This window comes from Ictidomys tridecemlineatus, chromosome 4, assembly GCF_052094955.1.
Source record: "Ictidomys tridecemlineatus isolate mIctTri1 chromosome 4, mIctTri1.hap1, whole genome shotgun sequence".
In the NCBI taxonomy this organism is placed as follows: Eukaryota; Metazoa; Chordata; class Mammalia; order Rodentia; family Sciuridae; genus Ictidomys; species Ictidomys tridecemlineatus.
The window spans coordinates 113,537,867-113,553,364 of record NC_135480.1 but is presented as its reverse complement, the minus strand read 5'-3'; the positions used below and the strand labels follow the sequence as shown (position 1 = coordinate 113,553,364).

The 15,498-nt window shown below is 35.4% G+C and overlaps 1 protein-coding gene across 4 annotated transcripts in view; it reads left to right on the top strand.

Annotated features, from left to right (window-relative positions):
- Zbtb44 (zinc finger and BTB domain containing 44) overlaps positions 1-15,498 on the top strand; it is a 62,481-nt gene that overhangs the window by 35,014 nt on the left and 11,969 nt on the right. For 3 of the 4 annotated variants that reach the window (XM_013360955.4, XM_005330725.5, XM_005330727.4), the window contains exon 2: positions 2,158-3,231. In XM_013360955.4, the coding sequence (XP_013216409.1) occupies positions 2,214-3,231 (1,018 nt within the window). In that variant the 5' untranslated portion in view covers positions 2,158-2,213. Of the gene's footprint in view, positions 1-1,106; positions 1,180-2,157; positions 3,232-15,498 lie in introns of all 4 variants that reach the window. The other variant, XM_013360953.4, reaches the window with a different exon arrangement.

Here is a 15,498-nt window from a genome sequence, read left to right as displayed (position 1 = left end):
CCAGTGTATTATTCATCTTCTTCTCATCCCATAACTCCAACTGTATTAGACTTTGTACCACATTTAGACAAGACAGACTTAGCAGAAGTACTCACCCATTTTCATTTTTGTCTTCTGGCCATTTAAATTCATTTTGTAGTGTTCTCTTTCCAACTCCCTGGAGAGCAAGTCTTAGTAACTTTTCTAGTCACTTTCAGGAAATAAAGACAATCTTTTCAAGAACTAATAAACTGAATTCAAAGTTAAAAAATCAACTGTCCTTTCTTACCTCAGGCTTACTGTAGGCCTGCAGTGGAAATGTCGGGTTTGATTTGTTTCCTGTTTCTGTGTTCTCACACTGAGCCCTCTTAACACTCCTCTACATTTGCTGACTATGGTTTTGGCCCTTCCTAGATTAGGATAGGCTGAGGAAGAAAAAAAGGACTGTGATGGTAGTAGCAGCAGCAATAACAGTTACTGATATTTTTGTAGCATTGATTATGTTAGTTACTGTTCAAAACACTAAATATGTATTAGGTCATTGATCCTCAGAAGTGTGGCCTGTGTTCTATTTTGCCTGTTTTACTGCTTAAGAAATTAGATATAGAGAATTTAGTGACTTACTTAATAAATTCACACAGCTGAACCAACTGTGACAGTTGTCACAAATGACAACCCAGCATTGTGGCTCTAGATTCTGTGCACTTAAGACATTCCACTGTATGACTTTATATACTATGAAAAATAGTAAGCAAACTTCATAGTCCTGACCATGTTTAAGTCAGACTCATGCCAATTTAAAGTGTGATACAATTTCCATTCACTTGAGACAAAGGACAGACCCATGCAGGAGAGTAGCAGGGAGTTTGTAATTCATGGCACACCGATTACTCTCAGCAAAATTCCTCTTCTGATCTTCAACTTTTAGATCACAGAAGATGAAAGAAGCACCATCTTAGAAAAGTTTTCCACCTCTTTGCATATGTGCCCTCACACCTTACTTAAATGTGGTGCATTTTGGGGGCCTCCAACCAAACCAAGACTGAAGTGGTTTCATTTTAATACCCCACTGTACATTTTCCAAATATGCTATTTAATTTCTTGACTTTATACCTTTGTTCATGCAGATGGTCCCTGGATTATGACTGTCACTTGTTCTGAAGGCATGTTTCCTCCCTCAACCACATGATCCCAATCAAAGTAAGCAATCTTGATGGCACAGCTTTAAAAGCAGAAGCCAGTTTCCTAGGATATAGCAAATGAATGAAACACTTTCTATATAGCCTTCCCATTTTTTACCTCTTCGTCTTATTTCTATGAGAGGAAATAACAAATATATTAAATGATGGTCTGTTTAAACCTGTCTTAGCTGCATAATGTCTCATTGTGATTACATGTCTTTAAGAAGAACATGTAAAACAGAGTTTTATTATTGTTTAATAACCTTAATTGGCTTATTTTCCATTCTTGAATCAGGCAACCCTTCAATCCATAAAATAGAGATGAGTGTTCCTGGAGCAGGTTTATATTTGAACTATTTTCAGAATTATGGTCCAAGATGATTATTACAATGGCCTTCTCTATCAATCAAAAGGATTTATGCCTTTTATCCTTTTTATCACATCAAACAGGGAACGATCCCAAATTGATCATTTTGGCTTCTTGTTATTATCTTGGAATCTTTTTTTAATCTTTTCCCTCCTTTATTTTCCTTTCCTCCTCCTTTCTTTTCCCCTATATATTTATCTAAGTAGAATATTCAAAGAAATGATTATGTAGGATGGATTTTTTAATGTTTAAACTGGCATTACCTACTGCATGTTTACATTTAGAAACAGGGATGATACTATACCCATTGACAGAGATCTCTTGATGTTCAATAACTTATCAAATGTGAAATATTTAGAATAGTGTCTGGCATAAAAAGCCAGGCACTATTCTAAATATCAATATTTACAAATATCATTTAAAACTCTGGAGCTTATTTAAACAGTATTTGAAATGCTTCCCTGATTGAAGAGTTTGGAGAATACATTTTAATACATTGTGTACCTGAAGTTTCTCTCTCACTAGCATCTTTTTGTCTTTACTTGGCACAGTGGCCACCTGAAAATGGTATAAATTGCCTATTTTAGCTACTAAACCATCATTTAATATTTTATTTTATGTATTTTTTAGGACATTTGTGATTCATTTGCATCCTTGAAGAGCATCTGTAGAAGAGGAAGGAAAAGATGGGTGTGAAAACATTTACTCATAGCTCCTCTTCCCACAGCCAGGAAATGCTTGGAAAACTAAACATGCTGCGAAATGATGGACATTTTTGTGATATCACTATTCGTGTCCAGGACAAAATCTTCCGGGCACATAAGGTGGTACTAGCAGCTTGCAGTGATTTCTTTCGCACCAAACTTGTAGGCCAAGCAGAGGATGAGAACAAGAATGTGTTGGATCTGCATCATGTTACAGTGACTGGCTTTATACCCCTTTTAGAATATGCTTACACAGCTACTCTTTCAATAAACACAGAAAATATTATTGATGTTCTAGCTGCAGCCAGCTATATGCAAATGTTTAGTGTTGCTAGCACCTGCTCAGAGTTCATGAAATCAAGTATTTTATGGAATACACCCAATAGCCAGCCAGAAAAGGGTCTAGATGCTGGACAAGAAAGTAATTCTACCTGCAATTTTACTACTCGAGATGGAAGCATTTCCCCAGTGTCTTCAGAATGCAGTGTGGTGGAAAGAACCATTCCTGTCTGCCGAGAGTCCCGGAGAAAACGCAAAAGTTACATTGTTATGTCTCCTGAGAGTCCTGTAAAGTGTAGCACACAAACAAGTTCACCCCAAGTATTAAACTCTTCAGCTTCCTACACAGAAAATAGAAATCAACCAGTTGACTCTTCATTAGCTTTTCCCTGGACTTTTCCTTTTGGAATTGATCGAAGGATTCAACCTGAAAAGGCTAAGCAAGCAGAAAATACCCGGACTTTAGAGTTACCTGGCCCATCTGAGGCAGGTAGAAGAATGGCTGACTATGTGACTTGTGAGAGCACAAAAACTACCCTTCCTCTGGGTACCGAAGAAGATGTTCGGGTCAAAGTAGAAAGGTTAAGTGATGAGGAGGTCCATGAAGAAGTGTCTCAGCCTGTCAGTGCATCTCAGAGTTCACTGAGTGATCAGCAGACAGTGCCAGGAAGTGAACAAGTCCAAGAGGACCTTCTGATTAGTCCACAGTCTTCCTCTATAGGTATAATACCTTCTATGTTTTTCATAGTGCTACAGTCAATTAAACATTTTTAAGTTCTTAGTAGATTAAAAATTTTGTGTTCAGTCCTACATGAAATATAAAGAAGAGTAAAACATAACTGGATTTTTAAAGATGTTATTAGCACTACAGTTTCCTTTTTACAAGTTACACATCAGGGAAGGAGGGGAAAATGTTGACAGTACATGATGGCACAAAGCCAGAGATACAAATTGTGAATTACTTTCAGTGTAAAAGAAAACAGCTTTTAAAAATCCAGTTAGTGTTTTATTCTTTATTAAAATATTTATTGAGAACTTATATGATAAACATTGATGATGCATGAAGACATAGTTCATGCCACAAAGAAATTAATAGTCTAATTGATGAAGCAGTTATATAAATAATTGATTACAATGAACTGTTAAACCTAGAAACTAAAGGTATGAGCATGTATGGTTGCAACAAGGGAAAGAACAAGTTAACATATTAAGCTGGGTCTTAAACAAGTAGGAGTTGGCGCAGGCTAGGGAATGACACTTCAATGAAGATGCATAAAAGCACAAAACCTATAGGAAAGTATAGAGGCATGGAAGAACATTGCATATTTGGTAAGCAGTGAGTTCAGTGCAGAATAAAGTATGGGGAACAAATGGGAAACCAGACACAAAGGAGCAGGTTGTGAAGAGCCTTAGCCTTGGATACTTGTTTCAATTAGGATTGCTTTCTACTCCAATACAACAGAATGCCTCTGCAGTTGCTTCAACAACCAGGATTTTTTTTTTTAATTATATAACATGTTCACAAATGGTTAAGTCCAAGACTAGTATGATGGACCTAAGTCCCTTGTGTATTTATAATCTAGTATCATTAGTTATCAGTTTCATCTATATGTTTGCTGTTTTTGATTATAAGATGCTCACTTCATCTTTATCTTTACATTCTAAAATGGGGCATTGTTTTTATCAGGAAAGCACAAATATTCCCAGAAATCCCTTAAAAACTAATGCCAAAAACTAGTATGTAACTTGGTTGTAGAGCCCTTGCCTAAGGTACACAAGGCCCTGGGTTTAATTCTCAGCATTGAAGGGAAAAAAAGCCAGAACACACAATCTAATGCCATTCTGTGTCATGATCTTTCCTAGTTGCAAGAGAACCTGGGAAAATAATGATTATTGGTTGTGTATATAATTGCCCGGAACAAAATCAGAGCAGAATGGATATTGTAAGCCAAGTAAGCTTGGATTTTATCCTTGTAGTAGTAGGTAGTATACCTTAAATAGAAAATAAAACACATATACACATATTTTAGGAAAATTAGTATTGTCATATAGGAGTTTGACTATGTGGAGAGAGGCTCAAAAACCAGTTGGTGTGATGAAGAGTAAAACCCTAAAGAAAATGGATATTACTAGACTTTGTAAAGGAAAAAATCTATGCTACTTGGTTGAATAGATACACTGAAGTAATGGAAAAAGAGTCAAAGTACTTGGGACAAAATAGTAATAATATTTTTTATAGTCATTGATTCTAAGTCACAATTTTTTTATAACTTATTATGAATCCATATATGTGTTACAGTTGATCATCTTTCACAGTTATTTTTTCCTTTCTTAGTGGTACAAATAATAATGGTAATTTTATAGTTATAGCATCTATTAAATGCAATAAATACAATATGAAAATCAATGGAAGTAGGACCTAGTTTTAAAAGTAATCAGCAAGGTTAGTTCTATGTAAATTGTACTTGGATTATGACTAAGCAATATCATGCCAAAAGCAGTTGAAATGGCAGGATTGGTAATATTACCTATTTGGGACTTTTCTCTTTTAAAATTTAGCAATGGCAAATTCAGTCTCAGTAGGAAAATATATAAGAGCCAAGACCAAAAGACTGATCCTTGAGAAATATCTATATTCAGGTTTCAAGAGGGATTTAAAAAGTCAAGTGAATAATAAAGATGGTCTTTCCAAAATATGGAAGAACCAGAAAGATCATATTAACTTTGTTAATTTCTTATGTTTTTACCCATTAAATGAGTTTCTTAGGGCTACTACAACAAAGTACCACAAACTGGATGGTTAAACAATAGAAATGCATTTTCTTACAGTTGAGGCCAAAAGTCTAATGGTTTATAGGGGAGAATCCTTCCTGCCTCCTCTGGCTCTGGTAGTTGCCAACATTTCTTATTATAGCTACATGACTACAATTTCTAACTCCAGTGTGTCTATGCCTCTCTACCTTTGTCTCTAAATTTCTCTCCTTTTAAAAGACATTAGTCACTGGATATAGGGCCCACCCTAATCATATATGAGCTCATCTTAACTTGATTACATCTGCAGAGACACCCATTTACAAATAAGATTTCCTTCATAGGTAAGAGGGGATTAGACCTCAGTGTATCTTTTGTGGGAGCAGTTTCACCCACAATTCTTAAAGTTTATATTCCTGATTTGGGACAAGATACTTTTGAAGAATTTTAGTGAACACATATCCAATAAAATATTTAATGGCAGGAGATCATTGCTTGTTAATATGACCGAGTTTTTGCTTAATTACCATAGTCTCTAATCTTGAAAACATGTTTGTACCTTCTGAATTATGAACTGCTTAATGAATAATTACTATTTTAATCATTAATCTGAGGATTTAGGAACCAAAATATTAATCTAACTTAAATGTCATGCTAATAAATGAAGTAGTCATATTTACCACTCTCATGTATATCTAATACGTTCATATTTTGCCTATATGATTATTTATGGAAGTTATGGACATTACTAATAGAGTAAAACTTGGAGTTACATAAGTAGAATTATTATAATTGTGAATCCTATTATAATTGGAACATAGTAATAATTGCTCTGAATATAATGTAATCAGATCATCTAAATGGGGTTTTTTCCTACCCATAGAAGTGTACTAATGACTCTCAGCAAACCTATCTGAACTGCAAATTTATGCAAAACAAATCCACACAGGAAAAAAAAGTAAATTCCTGGGGTTTTGTGAGCAGTCAACAAATTTGGGAGGAAGAAAAGGGAGATGTGCATAGTACTTTATTTTTTATATTTCATAAGAATAGTTCTATAAGTAATTATTTTTATTTACTAATTCATTTTAAAAAGATATTCAGGAAATGGCTTGCCATTTTGATGTTTAATATTGTTCATCCTGAAATTATAAAATAATAATAATTTGATTACCCATGTCAATAATCCAAGTGGAATTTTACCTATTAAATTTTCCCTTTTTTCCAGTAGCCCACATTGTAAAATCTAACACCTTCAACTTAGGGCAAATAGAAGCAATAAATACAGCAAATTTAAAGGGGAAAAAAGGGATGTGAATAGTAAATGTAGGTGGGGTCTTGTTACTCGGAAAGATAAGGCTATTTTTATACAATTTAAGAAAAAAAATGTAAGTGAAGGGCTTCATTTTATGAATGACTTAATGATTTATTTTGAACTATAATTCTAGATAGTCTGCACTTTACTGTGTTAACAAAGGAATTTTATACTCTAAAAATCTCTGCCAGCCAGCTACATTGGCATATGCCTATAATCCTAGTGACTCAGGAGGCTAAGGCAGGAGGATTACAAGTTCCAAGTTAGCCTCAGGAGTTTAATAAGACCCTCAGCAACTTAGTGTGAACCTGTCACAAAGTAAAAAATAAAAAGGACTGGAAATGTAGCTCAGTGGTAGAGGGATTTAATGTAGCTCAGTAGTAAAGGGATTTCATTCCCCAGTACCTAAATAAATAAATGTCTCTGCCATTAACAATAAAGTGGTTGGGACTGGGGGAATATCTCAGTGATAGTGCATGCACTTGTCTAGGATGCACAAGGCCCTGGATTCAATCCATGGTTCTATAAAAATTAAAATTAAATGATTGTGTTAGGGTGGTCAGTTAACATATTAAAAAATAATTTGAATTTTCTTTTTTTATATATTTTTTCACTTTTAGGTGGACACAGTATCTTCATTTTATTTGTTTGTTTACGTGGTGCTGAGAATCGAACCCAGTGCCTCACACATTTGCGGCAAGTGCTCAACCACTGAGCTACAACCCGAGCCCTGAGTTTTCTTAATAGCAATAAATGATAAATTTGTTGAGGTGGGAAGCTAGAATAATAGTGGAATTTCAGCATATACTATATGGAAAAGCAATATAATATTATGATTAAAAGTTACCAGTTTTTCCCACTTAATAGATAATGTGACTCTGAGCAAGTCACTTACTTAACACCACCAGTTTCCCTAGCCATAAAGATAATGATATAATCACTCCTCCTACTTATGGTTTCACTTTCCACATTTTTAGTTACCTTCCATCAAATATAATATAGAAATATTAAGTGGAAAATTCCAGAAATAAATAATTCCTAAGTTTTAAATTTTATACCCTTCTGAACAGTGTGAGGAAATATTGTACCATCCTTCTCCATCTAGTCTGGATGTGAGTCATCTCATGTGTCTAGGCTGTGTAAGTTAGCCCTTTAGTCAACTTAGTTACCATTTTGGTTATTAGAACATTATCCCAGTACTTATGTTTAAGTAACCCTTTTTGAGAGAGAACAAGAGACCACATTTACAACTTTTATTACCACATATTGTTAGAATTGTTCTATTTTATTGCCAATCTCTTACTGTGACTGGTTAAAATTCACCATAGATGTGTATAGGAAAAACAGTACATATATAGGTTTCAGTACTATTCATGGTTTCACGCAGTTCCTTGGAGGGAATGAATGTATCCTTACCTGATAAGGGGAACTACTGTACTTATTTATCATGTCAGTGCCCTCCAGCCAATAATCACCAGGAATGCACCTACAATTGAACAAATTGCAGTGGTAGTTTTAACATCTGAAAATCTTTCATCGATAACCCAGGAACATAGAATAAGTTAGTGTTCAGACAAATATAACCAGGTGTCTACATAAGTACATCCTGATGGTGGGAGTGTTTGGATAAGTATCTATTACAACACGAGTGAGCCAGTTTTATGTTCTCTAAGATGGATGGATACCTTGAGTAGAGTTAGTTCTCACAGAGAAAATTGAAGTGTGTCTGAGGAGAACTGTTTCTGGATAGCCCCATTAGTGTCCCTTGGATAATGTGTGCTGATGGGACTATAATGACTTCAGCAGAAGCATTTTGATGATGTGAGATCAAGGTCCAATTTTTACAGGACTGAGGATTAGGATAATGATATGAAGGAAACTTAAATACCAGAGGGACCTATAAAAGGAAATCTCCTTCTGAGTTGTTTAAGGAAGAGCTATTAAATTTTTGTAAGCCAGATCAGATGAGGGATAATAGAGCCAATGATCTGTTAAAATTCAGAGCAGTAACTGTGATGGGGTAGAGGTGGGGACAACAGTCTTGTTTTTCCTTGGTCACAGAAGGAGATCTTAAACTGGGCATGGTGGCACATGCCTGTAATCCCAGAGGCTCAGGATGCTGAGGCAGGAAAATCACAGTTCAAAGCCAGCCTCAGCAGGTAGTGAGGCCCTAAGCAACTTAGCAAGATCCTGTCTCAAAAATGAAAAATAAAAAGGGCTAAGGATGTGACTCAGTGGTTAAAGCAATCCTGGGTTTGATCCTGGGTACCAAAAAAACAAAAAAGGAGATCTTAGAAAAAAATGATAGGATAGCCGGGGCCCAGTGGCACACACCTATAATCCCAGCAGCTCAGGAGGCTGAGGCAGGAGGTTCATGAGTTCAAAGCCAGCCTCAGCAACGAAGGCACTAAGAATGACACCCAGTCTCTAAATAAAATACAAAATAGGGCTCGGAGTGTGGCTCAGAGGTCAAGTACACCTGAGTTCAATTCCCGGTACCAAAAAATATATATATATATAAGATGGTGCTGAAAGCTTATATTAAACTGTAATAGGCAGGTCTAGTAGTAAAATAAAGGATCAGAAATACTGAAAAATCAGCAAATAAATTAATCTAGTTTCATTGTCTTGGGTGGAAGCCATCCTTTTTTTAAGATAGTTTCTTCTGGTGAATGCCTCAGAATCCAAACTTAAATCTTCCAGTGGAATAGATAATAGAGGAGTAAGGAAGATCTGATGAATGGCTTTTAGGTTGGGAAATAAGAAACCAGTAACCAACATCTTGAAGTTTCATGGCTGAGTCAATTGTTAACAACTTGGTCATTTCCTTGCCTTGTCATGACAAGGACAAAAATTTTCCTATCTTTTCCAGAAAATCAGAATTAACAGGAAGATCATATATTAGAAATGTCCCTGATACTTCCTCTTAAAAATTACCATTCTAATGTGTGTATACTGTTAATGCATCTCTAACAAATAGTCTTGTTCTTAATCAAAAACTCCCCCAAAGTGGCCCCTTATGATTTCAAATTATCTTTGGTGAAATTGCATCAGTTGAGAGATAAATGTACAAGTTATTGTTACATGAGAAAAAAACATGAAGGGAACAGATATTTGGCCTGGAAAAATGTAGTTTTGGATTGAGATGACCCATAAAAGCTACAACAATTCATTCATAAGAATAATTCTGTGTAACTTTTTCTTTCCAGAGCTTGATTCTTTGTTTCAGAGTTGTCATGGACCAGGAGCCAGACTAAAAAACCTCCTGATTCTGGGCATGTGACACTATTAGTTAAGCATTTGTTAGGAATACAAAGATAAAAATGAAGAATTTCTTATAAGGTTTTTAATATCTTTGTTGAAGTATAACTAACATGCCATAAAATTTTACCTGTTTAAAGTGCACAGTGGTGTTTCATATGTTTAGAGAATTGTATAGCCATCCCACAGCATAAGTTTATAATATTTTGATTACCCTAAAAGGAAACCTTGTACCCATTAAGAATGCCTTCTTATTCCCTCATAACCCCACTCTCTCATCACTAGGTAGCCATTAATATATTGTAAATAGATTTATCTATTCAATATACTTTATGTAAATGCGATCATGCAGTAGGTAGTCTTTTCTGACTGGCTTCTGTCCTTACCATGTTTTTTTCAGTTCATCCATGTAGTACTGTAGTACTTTTTAAAATTTGGAAGTGGTTTTGAGAGTCACAGATCTAATTCAGCCTGCAGGGCTGGTTCTAATCAAGCCCATGCTCATGCTCTCGTTATAGTTTATTCCTCAGCAGATACAGCATAGGAACACTTACACCAAGGGACAACAAATCTGATTGAATAACCAAAATAATCCCAAAGACCTTATTTCTCGGAGAACCAAATAAATTCAACAGTAAAGGACTTCATTGAAATATATAGCTGAGTTCAGCTTGAATTTATCCTCTAGCCAAAGGCAGGTTAGACTTCAAAAGGTATTTCAGATCTATATTCTGTTATCAATAGTCCTAGTGCAAGGCAGTAGGAATTTAAGCAGAATCTTGATGAGACTTCCATTTCTGTTAGTGCCCTATAGCCAATAGTCACTTATAATTGAGCAAGTTGAGTTTATTGTCATTTGCAAGGGAGATCTCACACTATGGGATTTTTAGGGCTTCTCAGTGAGAGGGTATTAGAAAAGATGTAGCAGAGGATTTGAGCTTGTGTTAGGTGATTTTAGGAGGGATTTCAGGAAGTCAGGTTTTCTTAGTACTTCTTATATCAGAAAGTAGGGATTATTCTATGAACAAGGTCTTAATAAATATTGCCTAGAAATGCAGACTGAAGTACAACAACATCAATAGTGACTAAGCTGGTAAGGAGGGGTTGTTGGTACTTTTGTTATTGCATGGTGATTTTGGTTTTGCCTATGTTTGAACAGTAATGTTGGGGGTTGGGGGGTTCTTGCTTAATAAGGCTCACAGAGTAACCTAGTCTGATATTGGTGTTCCATGAGACTGTTTATGTCCAACAGGAGAACACGATCGCTTAGTTTTGAGTGCCAGGCCAACTCCTGAGTGATTGAGTGGCCAGGTCCTGAATGTGAGAAGCTACTTTCTCTTTTTCAAATATCAAGTAGGATATTTTTGAAAACATGTAGAACATTGCCTAGCACATAGTCAGTGCTCAGTAGGAGATAACCAATATAATTATCTCTCATTACCAGAGGGTTTAAACATCTTGAGTACCTACCTAAACAGTGGTAGCAGCAGTGTGTGTTTGATACAACAGAAATTGTCATATCAAGTTGATTGTCATTATAAATCAGCTTTACTGTTTCACAAGGTGAAAGGGTCCGTTCAGAATTCTTAGCCTTCTCACTATCCCTGAAGAAAGGAAACTTTTTCTTTTTGTAGTGCTATGTATTCAATCCAGGGCCCTCATGCATTGTAGGCAAGCATTTTACCACTGAGCTATATCACGTCCCCCCCCCACATCTAGAAACTTTATTTTAATAACTTAAGAAGCATCACTATCACCTCAGAAAAGTAATACATCTGCAGTTAAATCAGTGTAAGTTAAATTCTAGTTCATGTAATTTACTGTGTTGTCACTGGCATCTCAAGAAAAAGATTTGATAAAATTTATTTTTTTTTATTGTTGGTCGTTCAAAACATTACATCTTTCTTGATATATCATATTTCACAGTTTGATTCAAAAGGGTTATGAACTCCCATTTTTACCCCGTATACAGATTACTGAATCACATCAGTTACATCAATTACATTTCCATTGATTTACATATTGCCATTCTAGTGTCTGATGAATTCTGCTCTCTATCCTATCCTCTACTACCCCCCCTCCCCTCCCCACCCCTCCCCTCTTCTCTCTCAACCCCCTCTACTGTAAAACATTTCTTCCACTTGTATTATTCTTCCCTTACCCCTCACTTCCTCTTGTATGTAATTTTGTATAACCCTGAGGATCACCTTCCCTTTCCATGCAATTTCCCTTCTTTCTCCCTTTCCCTCACTTCTCAGAGGAGGACATACAATCAATAAGTACATGAAAAAATGCTCACCATCGCTAGCAGTCAAAGAAATGCAAATCAAAACCACCCTAAGATACCATCTCACTCCAGTAAGATTGGCAGCCATTATGAAGTCAAACAACAACAAGTGCTGGCGAGGATGTGGGGAAAAGGGTACACTGGTTCATTGTTGGTGGGACTGCAAATTGGTGCAGCCAATTTGGAAAGCAGTATGGAGATTTCTTGGAAAGCTGGGAATGGAACCACCATTTGACCCAGCTATTCCCCTTCTCGGTCTATTCCCTAAAGACCTAATAAGAGCATGCTACAGGGACACTGCTACATCGATGCTCATAGCAGCACAATTCACGATAGCAAGATTGTGGAACCAACCTAGATGCCCTTCAGTAGATGAATGGATAAAAAAAATGTGGCATTTATACACAATGGAGTATTACTCTGCATTAAGAAATGACAAAATCATAGAATTTGGAGGGAAATGGATGGCATTAGAGCAGATTATGCTAAGTGAAGCTAGCCAATCCTTAAAAAACAAATGCCAAATGACTTCTTTGATATAAGGGGAGTAACTAAGGACAGAGTAGGGACAAAGAGCAGGAGAAGAAGATTAACATAAAATTTATTTTTACTGATAGTTGCATAAGTCATAACACTTTTTTATATTATAATTTTCACAGTATGGGTAGACTCTAAAGCCTGTGTTTTAACTCAGTTTAACTTGGAGTGTCTTCATGTTGTTTTTGTTTTTAGCTTTTGGTAAGGGGAAAGTGTTTTTGTTTTAATTTTTGCATCCCCAGTATCCATTGAATTAGGGATCGAGTAGCCAATGTTTTGATGACATTTTAAGCATGTTGAAATGGATTTTTTTGTTGTTATTTTATATGTATTTTGTACCCCCATTTAGTTCTTTTTTGACCCGCTTTTTAAACAAACCCTTGACAATTCTAGAATCAATCCAAAAACAGTGGTCTTTATTTCCCTCTCACCAAGATTTCACTCACTCTTAGAAGTAATATAACCTGCCTGATAGTAAGAAATAAAGTGCCAATTAAGAGTCTTCCTGTCCTCCCCTTATCAGCCTCCAGGTGGGTTTTGTTTTATTTTGGCATAAACTACAATACCTACAATTTCCTGTAAGCTTCTGTACTGTCTTTACTCTGATTAAGTTCCAAATCTATAAAGTAAGTTTTTGTGGTCGTGTTGACAAAAGTTCAACTATTGGGACTTTTCTAGTTTTTATCCTAAGACAAATTGAAATGTTAGTGTTTAGTTCTCTTTTTTGTTCGTTTGCTTTGTTTTATTTAAGGAAAAAAAGTGAGAATGGAAAGATTGAGAAGTAAGCAGTTCATTCTTCAACAAAAGACAGCATCTGATTCTCTACCCATCCGGAATGAAAACAAATCAGAAGGATCAGGGATAAGTTGGATAAGTAGACATAGGGGACAAACATAAATGTTATTTGATAATAAGGGAAAGAGGAAAAGTAAAAGGCATGCACAGAAATGCTAAACACACCAGTAAGGTAGAACGGGATACAGTTCAGAATGAGTATAGAAGCAAGTAGTCCTGTCTGCTTTCAAAAGCCTCTGAGTATTTCCGTGTATTAGAACATAGTATAATAACTGGTGACCTTGATGGTTTTCCATGAATCATCAAGAACAAAAACTAAATATTATATTTCATATTATGTAAAAAGGCAAGGTAAATTGTAGCCCTGTAACAAATTTTCCAGCACAAATGATCAAGTAATTTTGGATGCCTTAAGAGGGATTAGGTTAGTTTTTTTTTTTTTTAAATCTTACTTAAATGGAAAATGTACTTGTTTCCAAATAATGCCAGCTAATTCAAGTGTTCCAAAAGGAAAAACTGAAGTATTGGATTGTAAATTTTCATCAGGAGTAAATTTTATCCTATGTATGCTAACAGATGATATTAATTAAATGTTCACATGTATATAGTATTATACAAACTGTTACAATTAGTACATTTAACTTTCATTAAAATATTGTAACCAAAATTTGTTTACAATTAAGAAAGTAGACATTTTCGGAAGCTCAGATTTGTCCATTTGATGAACAAATCAGACAGTAAAGAAATTGATTGCAGATAGTAAAGAAAAAACTAAGTTTTTTACCTGATGAAGGTAGGTCGTTTGGATCCACTGTCCCTAGTACAAACAACAGATTGTTGATATATATATAATTTTTTTTAAAACAGACCACCCTAAAAGTATTTGAAAACCTGAAAGATGGTCAAGAAGATGCCAGGTAAAATTAGAGGGGGAGGGGACCTTGAGCCAAACAGATCACATTATCAGCATTAAAACAAGTTTAATGCTTTGCCAAACATTTGCCAAGCAAATGCCAGGTGCGATTCATCAGAGAATAAGGGGAATGAAAGCCAAAGTCCAGACAGCATGTGAAGATTGAAAGTTGCTACCACACATTAAGAAGGGACCTCAAAGGTACTAACTAACTAAAACTAGACCTGCTCCCCATCCTTCAGTCTCTGGTGCACTATAGGAAGACTGCCTTGCCAGTGGCAGACATGTCTGAGAAATTATGGTCACTACTAGCCCACTTGCACATTTACATCCTGGTTATACCTAGTGTGACTAGGCCAAGGAGTCTCAAAGAGTGACTTGTTTTAAGTCAAGCTCCCCAGGAGCTTAGCAGAAGCAGACATAAATCTTCTCTGGAAGAAGCATATTTATCCCAACCTCAGCAAATCAATCCCCTACAAATTATTATAAAGGGTAGAAACCACTGTCAAAAATAACCAAGGCACATAAGAAACAAGGCAAATAGAGAACCACTAACAGGGAAATTTTAAAACAGCAAAAATAAATTGGCATTGTCAATTAGCATGGTTTTCAGACATATAAAACAAATATACTTATTCAGTTTAACAAAATTAATAATCTTAATAATTGCAGAAAACAGTAAACTAAAAAGTTAACATAGCAAATTTGAGTGGGGATGAAAAGGAAAAAAATAACCAAAATAAAAATCTCACTGAACATTTTGGCAATAGATGGGATTTAGCAAAAGAGAACTCAGAACCAGAGGATAAATTAGAAGAAATTATTTGAATGCTGCACGGAGAGACATGGTAGAAGAGATTACAGTGGAGAAGAGAAGAAGTGTGAAGGATGCAAATGTAGATTTGATAAAAGTTCTGAAAGGAAAAGAGAGTGGCTGAGGATTTTCAAGAATTAATGAAAGATATCAGTTGGTCAAATGCCAGCAAATCACAAATCAGGAATAATAAAAAGAAAACACCTAGAGACATCATAGAGAAAATTCTTCAGAAAAAAAATTTTAATGACGAATTACCTTGAAAAGAAGAATATCTGACTTTTCAATATCAAAAACCAGTACAATGATATTCAA